The sequence below is a fragment of the Sphaerodactylus townsendi genome, linkage group LG02 (genome assembly GCF_021028975.2).
Source record: "Sphaerodactylus townsendi isolate TG3544 linkage group LG02, MPM_Stown_v2.3, whole genome shotgun sequence".
NCBI lineage: Eukaryota > Metazoa > Chordata > Lepidosauria > Squamata > Sphaerodactylidae > Sphaerodactylus > Sphaerodactylus townsendi.
In genome coordinates, this window is record NC_059426.1 from 112153778 (window position 1) to 112166441 (window position 12664).

General features: G+C 39.4%; 1 protein-coding gene across 8 annotated transcripts in view; it reads left to right on the forward strand.

The window, feature by feature from the left end:
- The window catches only part of HSD17B12 (hydroxysteroid 17-beta dehydrogenase 12), a 267862-nt gene that overhangs the window by 20175 nt on the left and 235023 nt on the right, over nt 1–12664 (forward strand). For 7 of the 8 annotated variants that reach the window (XM_048483647.1, XM_048483650.1, XM_048483652.1 and 4 more), the window contains one exon: nt 1352–1454. In XM_048483647.1, the coding sequence (XP_048339604.1) occupies nt 1449–1454 (6 nt within the window). In that variant the 5' untranslated portion in view covers nt 1352–1448. Of the gene's footprint in view, nt 1–1351; nt 1637–12664 lie in introns of all 8 variants that reach the window. The other variant, XM_048483651.1, reaches the window with a different exon arrangement.

The following is a 12664-nucleotide window of genomic DNA, read 5'->3' on the forward strand; positions in this document are numbered from 1 at the left end:
CATTTGCCCAAGATTTCCCTTTTCGCTCTGATGCACCACTACTGCCACCCAAATGTCTTTAAAAGCCATCTTTCCCACCGTCAACAAATCTTCTTTGTAAGGTTTGAGTCTCGAGGCCACCTTTGAAGGGAAGGACACATAGGATAGACTGGGGCTCTGGAAGGAGGAGCAGAAGGGGACCACAAAGACGGATCAGCTGTGCAGAGAAGCTCTCTTGGTACCTTGCCCATCGCTGCCGGAGGAGAATCCCAACCTGAGTAATCTAGGAGGGGAGGGGTGTCTGAGGAGAAGCTCATCTGTTCGGCTGTTTACATTGGCAGCCAACTGTTGCTACCAGTATGGGGAAACTGCAATAGTTGGGAGAGCCTGGATTCCGTCTTTCAGCTCCGAGCCCTGTTCTCTAACGGGGGTGAAAAGGAGGAAAGTAACCCGTGGCTTCTCTTCCCTATTGCTCCATCCCGGTTTTTTTGAATGTAACATCTGGAAGAGGGTGGTGGGAAGATCCAACCGTAGTTCTTCACTGAGAAACCGCAGCAGCCTGGCTTGCTCGACGTAGAGGGCGAGCGAGACAGACCCCGTCCTTCTAAAGCTCGTTGTATTTGGTGCGATCCACTTCACCGGGATGACTTTCTCTTGGGTAGGGCGAGATCCATGGGCTTCCCCTAATGCAGCCTTCTTCGTATCTTTCTTGAGAAGAGAACAGGTCTAGAAAGCCAGCAAGGCCTCATCTTCCCTCCCCTTCCTTTCCAATGAAAAATGATCACGTCCTTGCAGGCAAAGGCTGCGGGAAAGCTGGGGGTGCGTCAAAAAGGATACTGAATCTTTTTTTTTTCCCAGGACGGGTGAGGGGGAAGGGGTATGGCTAACTTTTACCAATTCTGCATGCCTCGCTACCTTTGCTTTTTTGTGAATAGAGATAGCCCCCTCCTCAAAATACTTAGCCCCCTCCCCATCTGTAAATTTCCAGACCACACTAGGAATGACCCGAAAGCTAGCTGGCTGAAGAGCAAGCCAAGCAAGCTCAGCCAGGTGAAAGAGCCATATGCCTGTGAGGAACTTCGAGAAATGGGAAGGAAAGGGGCTTAAGCCCAGCTCCCCTTTTTCCAGTTCTTTGAAAGATGCTCTTCGTCTATAAACTCTGGTTTCTTTCCTCTTGAAATGTGTGTCAAAAGAACTTTTGAGCGGTACTTGAGAGCCAAGGACGCTGGACCCAGGCAAACCAAACAGGCTTCTTCGAGGGAGGGATCTCCTCCTGAGAAATCGCACCTCTCCCCTTTTTCCTTGAGTCCCTGCAACAGAAACTCTTTGCTCTGGACAGCACTAACAAAGAGGGCCGTTGTGCTTTTTGCAGGTGCTTCGTGTGTTTGGGCTCGTGAGCACGAGAAGGCCTCTCTGCATTTGGATTTCCGAGGCAAGGACGGAGAAGAGAGGACTCGCCTAGTGGAGAGATGCAGGTGAGATGCAGGCCCACACACCGCTCATACACAACCCTAACAGCATGAGCCGTGTTTGCACCAAAGGTCACAGCAGCGTTGAGATGAGATCGCTTAGAGAGACTAAACAAGAGTCCAAGGAGACTAAACAACCTGCTCTTGATTCCACTCCCACCAACTTGGAGGAGAGGAAACCCTCTTAGGTAGATACATCCTGTGCCATCTCTCCCCCACTCCGAGCATAAACTGCATATCTATCATTTGTAGAACTCACACAGGCCTGCAGACAAAAGAACAGAGGAGAGGGGTTTTTTCCCAAGGGGAAGATTAGTAAAAGAGTCTTTTTGGAGAGGTCCAGGAAAACAAAATGCCAGAAAGAGTAAGGTGCCAATCAGAATAACTTGGTAACTTTATTGAAAAGGGAAGAAAACATTCTGATGTGAGTTTTATGCTGACCCCTTCAAGACAAAGAGTTTCGGATAAGGAATATGGCTTCAACAGTAAAAGAGAGCCAGGCCAAGGTTCTCCTCTCCCTCTGCAAAGATCAAATCTAAAGCCAGGCAAGGATGTGACAGTCATTAAGACTCTGTTCTGTAACAGAACAAAAGCCACAACCGTCATTCTTGTCCCCACCCTTTGGGATAGGGTGATTTCTAAAGGCCTCCAGTAAAGTGTGGATGATGTGTTAGGCCAAACTGATCCTTCAGCGTACTCACAAAGAGACTAACCAAATAAAAATCTAGCTGAAATAGGAGTTTATTATTTTTTTGCTTGCTGCAAAAGAAATGAAGCTAGTATTTCTATTAGTCTGTAAGGCATTTCTTTTTAAAATGGAATATATTCATTTTTGTTTTCTTCCCAGCTTTTAATGCAACACAAAAAGGCCATTTTTGTCCCCATCAACCTGTTACATATTCAAGCTAAACCTATTTTCTTTTCTTGAGTCCAGTCCATAATTCAGTTAAGACATAAAGAACAGTCCCTACCCGGGCTGAGAGGAGGCTCCCCCCACTTTGAAAAGAGTTTGCAGCATCCCTCTGCAAAGGGCCCTATTTTCTTCTAAAAGTGGTGCCCTTTAAAACTGAGCACCAGGGTGAACAAACATGGATATTGGCTACACTTAAGGCAAAGTGACAAAAACAATCTTAAAGGAAGGAAAACAACTTTTAACCATCTATATAGACCAAGGTAAGGTTTTATAACATTCCAATTGGCATTTAAAAAAAACCCCAGTCTTAACTACCAGCCTGATTAATTCATACTTTTGATCAAAAACCTGCAGGTTTTTTATCCTATATTAAAAAAACAGTTTTAACTATTTTACAATCACATTAATTCAGAGATTAAAAACACAGGCTTCAACATGCCCACTTTTACATGATGGTAAATCTCAGTTCATTTTGTAACATGTACTCAGAAAGATGCACCAGTGGGTCAGACTGCGGCCATGACGGCTGCTTCACTCCCTTTCCTGCTGGTCTTCAGGTAACTGCACGCTTACCACTAAGTTGTGGTGACTGGTTGTTAACAGTCACTTGAGGCAGGCAAGAATCAATGAACAACAGCAGTATCCTAGTATCCTTGGTAGATGATATCTAGGCTGGGATAAAGATTCCCCCTTCCCCAACACACACACACACACACACACACACACACACACACACACACACACACACACACACACACACACACACACAAACAGGAGCCTCACAACATGCCTTAAAATATGGAAAAGGTTAATACATTATTTATTTAAAGGATCAGGAGGCTATGCCACAGATTTAATTGCATTCATAGATAGAAAAAGAATCTGGCCTGTTCCGTCTGTTTTTAATGGGGTGGGGGTAAGGAACAGAAATAGTAAAATGTTTGACTCTTGTCAGACAATTTGAAATAAATAGAATGAGAAATACAACAAATTAATTGCGAATTTATAAGTACCCAGTGCTGAACAACTGCCCCAACATACATTATAACAGACTATATTTAGCATTATGGGTCTTTGACAAGAGTTTTCAGGATGCCTTCTATTAGAAAACTCTGTCAATCTTTTTGGGCCTCTAATGGCATAAGAAGCCAATAACAGCACACAAACTATAGTGCACAGGGTTTTTTTGTAACACAAGAAACTGTTTTCCAGAAAGGTGCTGTTACAGTCTGATGGCATCAAACGCGTGACATTATCCCCCACCCCCACCCCAATTGTCTTGGGTCAAGTCATTTAAGGAAGGGCCACCTCTTTGCAGTTCTTACATCATTATTATGATTTGAAACATCTTTGTTCAGGACAGCTGTGGTGTACAATGCCACACAATACAACAATTCAATGAATTTTTACCTGGAAATAAATCTGACTGGTTTCAATAAGATTTATACTCAAGTAAGCATGCACAAGATTTCAACCTTAATTTGAGGCATAAATGAACATTTTTTTTAATGATCTTCAGAGATTTCAGAATAGGAGTGAGATGTAAATAAATGTCTTCAATGAATTCCTCTGCTGGTATTAGGCATATACCATTTTAATCTGATATAATTGATAATGGATAGACCACAACAGTAGTTAGATCAGTGCAGGTTTTTGCAGTCAGTATTCGGTTAGGCTGTCTAAAGATATACCATTCTGTGGCCAGAAACAGGTGCTGGTTTTTCTGCTGTAAGGTGTATAGTCCTTCTATTGCTGTTTAAATGAAGTATGTATGGCCTCTGAATCTTGTGCTGCCCACTTTGGGATTTTTCTCTTTAGTACCCTACATGTCTATCTGATCAAACATTTGTCAAGTACTTCAAAAAATCTTTCTTTAGACTTGAGAAACTTTGAGTTGTGGGTAGGTGGCTTTGTGATTGACACACGAACCGCTAAGCGCTGTGCATAACCCTTTCAGCTGCATACTGGAAAAACAGGACTCCCTTGAGTGCGATCTAAATGCAATGAAAGTGCTCCCACGGTTGGCTCACTGCTAAAAATGCCTAGGCTCACCCCTATCAGACGGCCCAATACATTTTATCAATGCCCATGGGCTGCTGTATGTTACCTAACAGCAGGTTGAGGAATTCACATTCTTGCAATAACCACTATGAAAAGTTGATCACAGTTTCACACTCAGCTAGCCTAGTTAATTTGCATTTCATTTGTCTGAGATTTTCTGTGGACCAGCATATTCTGTAAAGCATAGGAGAAATCACATTAAAACAATTTTGATCAATAGGTTAACATGGCCATATTACACTGTCACACAATATCTGCTACCAAAGCTGTCCATAAATTATAAGAGTCATAAATTAAATCATCTTTAAATTCTGGGACATCAATGGAAGGTCATTTTGATGTTTTGTAGTTTTTTGCATTGCTGTTAAATAGTTAATGCACGTTTTGAAAATATCAGTGCATTTATAATTTTTACATTTCAGTTTTAGACATACCTAAACATTAAATCTTGTGGCTGTTCAGGAATCAGTTGGTACTTAGTTTTTTAAGTTTCTCCAAATAAGGAAGTTGATTTCCCAATCATACTTGTGACACCATTTATATAACCCTTCAAAATCCTATATTTCAAAGCTTCTCATTCTTTCTGCCTTATGCAAAGGACAAAAAAACTATTACTTAATCTCTCACTATGTAGATCAGTGTGAAGGGAGGGAATCCTTAGACTTTTCCCTTCTCTCAGGACAACAGCATCATGACAGAAGAGGAGGCTAGGAAAGGATAACGGAGGAGTTCAGACTTCCTTCTACAAGTATGGCCTCCTTAAGAGGTCCACTTGCCACTTTATGAATTGTGTCTCCATTTCCTAGCCAGAGATTCCCCTAACATGAAACATCATTCTCTTTCTGCTGACTCACTTGGCACCAAAAATGATACCTGCTTATGACGGTCTGATGGTTGGTAGTCTTAAAGTGTCTTTCTCTTATTTACTACAAAGAGTTCCATTTAAATTGCTGCATCTGCTTCATGGCCAGCATTATTGGTGCCCGTGATTAGGCTCAATTAGCAGTAGCAAAGATATGACATTTTAACAAGCTGATACAGAGGACTGAAAACTCAGAGCAGATCTTAGGTAGTCTTTCATTTCTTTGTTTCTTTGATATTTATTGTATTTGGTGATTACAGCCCAATCTTAGGAAGTAACAGAGCTCCCAAGAAGCACTCTGGGTCCCAGTCCTCACCAGACACCCTCACACCAGACACCATCCAAAAATTTTATGAAAATGAATCACACAAATATGACTTGCCTGGCTCCCAAGCAGCTTGAGCTGCCGGAATTCTGTTCCCTAGTCCTCTCACCTCACTCTACCTCAGCGGCTGAGAAGAAGCTGTGTTCTTTGACCCAGGACTTGTTCCCCAAAAAGTCTGATGTGAAGACCAGGAAGTTTCACAAAAATTTAATTGGCATCATTCCTATATTAATGATTAGAGTTTTGTTGCTACACCTTGTTGATTAAATATGGTCCAGATTGGCGACTTGGTTACATTTTGATAATCTGTAAGGGTTGTTTTAAACAGCTCTTGTATTTTATTTGTTTTATTTATCATCTGCCTTTTTCACTGGGACTCGAGACATTAAAAGTCAAAGCACAGAACCTGCAGTTACATACTTTAGGGTTAATGGATTCCTTAACACAAAAAGCCACTACTTATTTATTTCATTTTGTTTTTACTTATGTAGAAATGTATTCATTATAATGGCACAGCTTGTCAGTGTCACATGATTTCAGTATGAACCCAGCCTGGAAGAATAAGTTTTTAAAAAGTGCTAGGAAACTATTGTTCAGTGCAGCATCAGTCATCTTAAGAGATCAGGGTGTCAAATTCCAGTTCCACTAAGGAAAAATAGACGTAAAGGTGGTAGTGACAAGCATAAACAGCAATAATATTATCAAAGGTGCCATCACAGACTGATGATTATAAGTCGTTGCATGCAAGCAAATCTAATTACTCATATCTATGAATAAGGGACCCGCCCCTGGCCCAACTTAAACTTCAGCTTTCTCCTGCATGCATCTTGAGCTCCTCAATGTGCTGGCAGTTTTGAAGAACTAAATTTCTTCTAAAGTTCCATGTTACCCAACTTGCAGAAAGGATCCTTCTCTCATAAACAGGGATAATTATTTCCCCACAGAAGTTGTACAATGGTGCTCCTTTTGTGCACTTGAGGCTGGTATGGCGATGGATTTAGAAGGCCTTTCTAAGCTCTAGAAGAGGAAAGCTCTAACTAATATGCTGTTTTTCTGAGACAAAAATGACCCTAACTTTCTGATCTGAGACTCCGTAATCAGAACTTGTCATAAGGACAGGTCATATGAAGGAAAATTACAATGTCATGTTTCAGTATTTTAAAATTGTAACAAATGTAAAACATGTGACTCAGATTTAGTAGCCACAGTGTTTAGAATTTTTTTCTACAGTTCAATTTTTAATACAAAAGAAAACTAAAAGAAAGTGCCCCAAGTCATCTTAAAAATAATATTAATATTGGAATAACTAAATTTGAAAACCAAGAAATTAATTGCATTTTAAAAGGCATACTTCTGACCATAATTTTCACATAACATTTTCTGATACAATCAATTCCAGTTAATCTATCAATATATAACAGAATGTAGGTTTAGGCCTTATATATTCAGTAATTTTACAGTTTTAATAATCCTGATAATAGGGATGCTTTCTGATGCAAAGGAAAGGGCTATCATTTCTGGAGAACATTTCTGATTACAATCTATATCACTGAAAACCATGCTACAAAAGACTAAATAGGATCTCAAATGTGCTTTTATCATATAGAAAGGAAATGTCCTTTGAACAGTTTGCCTATATGATCCTGTACTGAATCTGCACCGAGAGACCCTCATGAAGCTTTTGTATTTTCTGGGAAAGGAATAGAGAACTTGAAGTCCAATTAATAAGGAATGAGTGTACATAGACATCTAGCAGCCAACCTTCTATTTCATCACAATATCTAGAATGTAATTTTGGATCTCAGAGAATTGTCCTGATTTATGGGCACTTAAAAAAAAAGAACCATTCAAGCATAAATAGAAATGTGTCCTTTTTAAGGTCATGCTCAAATTCTTGCAATCTAATGTCAGTTGCCCATGTTACTCTATATCTTTAAATCCTCTTTACAGCTGCATTGCTGTTGTGTTTATTATAATTTATTATATACTAGCGGGCCCAGCCATGCGTTGCTGTGGCAATTGCCCTTCTCATCACAGTCCACAACCCACACAGATGTCCATGCAGGTCCAATGATCCCCATCTGACATCTCACACAGCAAAGTGTGTATGTGTTTCACTTCCACTCGTATTACCTACCAGTATTACCTATTTACTGTTTTCACTGCTCATCTCTGCCCATCTGCATGAACATTCTAAGCCCTCATACCAAGCCGTCAGGCCACAGACAGACAGGCTGCATGAACATTCTAAGGGTGACAGTTAAACAGAGGCAGCTTCATGGCCTGGTGCGCCAGGAAAAAGACGTTTTATCTGGCTCAGGTATGAACTTTCAGTGGTTTGAAGGTCTGATTACCTGCCTGCAAGAGGGAGGGACGTCCTGTGAAAATTTGGGGGTGATCTGTCCAGCAGCTTCTGAGGGAGACCATCAGGGACAAACACACTGTTAGATTTTTATATATATAGATTATACAATCTGAATATATGCAATGCTATGGACAAATAAAATAGCATTGCTGACTGACATTTTGCTGAGTAACCAGATTATTTAAGGTTAGTCCCTGAAATTATCTGCTTTGGAAGGACCACGTTTGTGTCAATACTGTTGGCCCTAGGACTAGTGCTTACAAGACTATCAAATTGTTAGTCACTGAAATTCAAGGCCTCCCTCAGGTTCTCTATATATATTTTCTGCACACACTGCTCTAGTTCTGTGTAAGTGAACTCTGATAGTGGGAGCCATACACCCCACTGCCAGCTTGGAAGATACATTCAAGCTGGAAGATATTTTCAACCACTGCCAGTATGGGTAGACTTTGATGGACCAATGGTCTGATTCAGTACAAGGAAACATAATGTATTCATGCATTCATGCAGAGAGAAAATCATTGCAGTCACAATGAAGCAAAACTTGCTCCCCTCCAGCTATGGTACCATGGTGAAAGGTGGTTAGGAAACTGCATAGGGCCACAAAAAGTTAAACACCTGGGAAGGCCTTTTAAAAATCATCTAGTCATAGCCATGGAAGACCAAGCATCCATCTGCATAACCTTGGCCTATGTTCTTTTTGATGGCACCAAAATGTAAGAAAAGTGGTTTTACACTAGCTCACAGGTAGAAAATATCAAAAGTAATGTCTGTAGCAGGCACTTTGGAGTAAAATAAAAATGAGAAAATGTGAAACCTGCCTTAGGAACAGAGCAGAATAGCCATTAGGAATGGATTCTCCTGTGAAAAGAGTATCAAAATGAATGGCAATTGTGTAAAATTAATGTGTGTGTGATATTCCGGTTCACATCAATGAGGTTTGTGCAGAAAAACTTGCCTGTGAATGGTGCCCCACCTGAATTAGTGGGTTGGTCTCCTGCCATGTGGTTTTTCCACTGCAGGTATCACTGTGCTGGACTGACTTTGGAAGCTATTTTGTGAGGGAAGATGTTGGGGAACATATACGCAGGGACTATAAAACAACGAAGAGTTCTGGTTTTTGAGTGATAATTGATTTTGGTAATATGGGATGAGTTAAAATAGAGACCCAGCCTGCACTTTGATGTGTGTCTTAAAAAACTATACTGCTTCTTGAGCATTCAGTCACCAAAATCCATGATGCCAACCATCCAGCTGTGTATAGATTCATACAATATAGCTTCTAAAATAAAAAAAAATGGAGATCTCACCCCCTTCCCCACAATTAACAGGCTTGGGAACTTGACATTATATTTCATTGCTCTTTTCTTCCTCCTCCCCACCCCTCCCCCAGCTTCCATTCTTCCATTTCTTTTCCTTTGGTCCTTTCTTTCCTCGATTCAAACCATCTCTTTGCTCAATCAGACTTTCCTGGAATCCTATCAAAGAAAAGGCTTGTCAATCAGTTCTCATGGAATCCCCCCTTCTCTGCACTTGTTCCTTTCAATGAGTACAAGAAGCACTCACATTAAAGGAAGGAGCAGAGAAGCTAGGAGTCAGGGTACAAGCCAAGCTTTTTCGCTGTAGACTCTGCCCAGCAACAACAGGCAAATATCTAGGCGATGTGCAGTTGCATCCTAATTGGACTCTGTTTACTAGAGACTAGAACAAACTAAGCAGGATTTACACTGAGGTTAAGGAACACCACAGTTATTGATGAAAATGGATTCTATATGGTTTTTAGAAGTGTTGATCAATATCAGAAACAGGATGCAGGGTTAGGAGGGTCACAGTAAAACACAGTGTAGCAGCTGTAATTGTCTTACTGGTACTTATCACATAAGCATTGGATTGCTTGTTCAGCCCATTGCCTTGGCATATGTGAGTTTCAAGAGCAGGCTCGTGGTTGGCAACATCTAAAATAAGGGACTATTTCACCCATCTCTCTTCCCTCCTCCCTTTTTATTTGCTAAAGGTTTAGGACCATAAAGACCCCAATGACATTTCCCAAACAAGGACAGAAAGTGTGGTCATGTGCCCTATGTTATGTCTATGTAGTACAATCATAGAGTGGGAACCAAAAGTATTGAATTTGGATTGAGAAATCAATATTCAAATAGAAGCACATCCATATTTTTGAGGAACTTAGGCCTATCCCATTCTCTCAGTTTCTCATCTGTAAACTAACACTGATGACCTGCTTCACAAGACTCAGAATGGTTATTGATCCAAGACATCCATGTCATGTAAGTGTAGGGATTCCAGTGAGCATATGCAACTCTGATGTGCATAAGTGTTCCAAGTACTTTAACAGAGAGTTCTGTATACATAATGTCCACTGAAGTTGAATTGAAAATGGACACTTACATTTGCAGAAATTCTGTGAGTACACATGAAGCTCTGGACAGGGGCACTCATATATAAATGGAATTATACACATTTAAATCTCATCTAATTAAGTAGAGATGAAGCACGTATAATTGGACTGGATTGCTTTCTAAAATTGCAATAGCTATGGTCTTAATACACACACATCTGTAATAGATATAATATACTGAGAATTAGAGAAAATTAAAATTGTACTAGTGAGAAAGATAGATATTAAAATATACTCACAGGTTTGAATACTGCCTGATTATTATAAAAATTTTCCTTAATTTCCTCAGACTAGGCCTACTTACCAGTTTTAAAATTTAGTTAAGGAGAACAGAACTCCCTTCTCATTAAATGAGCTGGATATCAGGCCATCCTGATTTTGAGCTCAGCAAATGTGTAGAATCTAACCCATAGCTCAATGCAAGCGTATCAAAAAGATGTTTTATTTTATTGTCTAGAGGACAATTGTTGTATGCTGTATGTTTATTGTATGCTGTAACCAGTAAATATTTGTTTTTTTCTTTTTAAATACTGAAATTAAAATAATTTCCCCTGAATGATAGTTTTCTCAATAATCTGACCTCATTTTTGCTGTATATTTTTGCTATAAAACAAAATGACACAAAAGTTCTTTTAAAAAACTGACATTTCCTTAGGCAAGCTAAAACAAAGCTAATCAAAAAAATGGGCTTTGTACTTGCCTAAAGGAGCTGTGCATTGATGGTTCAAAACAACAACCCCTGCTCGCAGCCCCCAGGGTTAAGATCCTTGGTTGGGTTACTGTATACATCTGGTAATAGATGGCTTTGAACCAGATGATTATGTGTTCAGGGGATAGGGACAGGCTGATTCTAGATTTCTCCTTCCCTCTGCCAACAGGTGATACAACAGGCTGCCCTTATTTTAGATAATCATGAGCATAATGCTTTGCATATCTCTGCTATGGGCCCTGATTCCACAAAGGGTTAACCGTGCAATATTGGTATTTTTAATAATTTATATTTATTGATATATACTTAAAACTTTAATACCGTACTAAATCGAGCCTATAGAAATTTAGTTATTTATGATGTTTATTATTTATTGTGTAGAACTTTGCCAAGCACTGTACAAATGATAGATCCCTATCAGAATGGTTTACATTCCTGTACGGGAATAAGGGAATAAATGGGATAGAGGGAGATAAGATGGTAAGATTCAAGTTTTTATATATATATATATAGGTGTATGATTCATCATTAGTGTGATCAGAAACAGAGTAATCCTTTCCAGCAGGTTAAAGTTAACCCTTTTTATTTATACATACACACCTCTGTGTGAAGTGCCATCAAGTTGCATCTGATTTATGGCGACCCCATAGGCAAAAGACAAACAGAGGTAGTTTTCCCTTGCCTTCCTGTTCACACCAACTCTGCACTTTGGTGGTTTCCCATTAAAGAGCTAAGGTATACAATATAAAACACATTCAATATTATTTTATCAGAATATTCTGAGTACTTATTTTATCAATGGTGTTGATCAACAAAACATTTCATTGGGTGAATCATATGATTTCAATCTAGCAATGAACTGATTACACTAAACAAATTTCTGTATTACTAAAAACTCACTATAGGTCAATAGAGGGTAGTGCATAATTTCTGTTAATATGAGCTCACTTACCATTTGATACCAAACTTAATAAACCACCCATTATTCGATGAAAAAAAAATCTCTTCGTTCCACAGCAAAGTTTTTGAATATAGACTATTTCCTTTGACAATAGCATACTTAAACTCTTAAGATTTAAAAATGAACATGTTCAAGTTCCATGAATATACTGAAATAACTAACTTTTCAAAAAATATTGACTTGATTTCAGCTTAGTCCCCTCAGCATAACTGGCTTGTGTTTTATTTCTGGAAGACATAGCATAGTAAAAGTGTGTGTGTGTGTGGGGGGGGGGGGATCTCCCTTTAGATGCCTTACTGGAATGAAAAGTGATCGTTAACTTTTTCTTTAATTTTGTAAAAGAAAGGAATGAGCCAGCACGTTTGTACAGCTTTTGTGGGTCTATGTGCCCTTCAGCTTTACTCTCAGGGACAAATCTCCAAATATACATTATGGTTGTAACTTCATTGTTTTTAGTATTTAAGTTAGTTTTCTTACAATGGTTTGCTTTCACTTAACATTACTGTTTTTTAACAAATTGCTAATGAAAATATGGTTATTGTGCATATCAATTAACAGTTAAAGGAATAGTTCTAGGATTGGACCATGGTATTCAAGATTTATC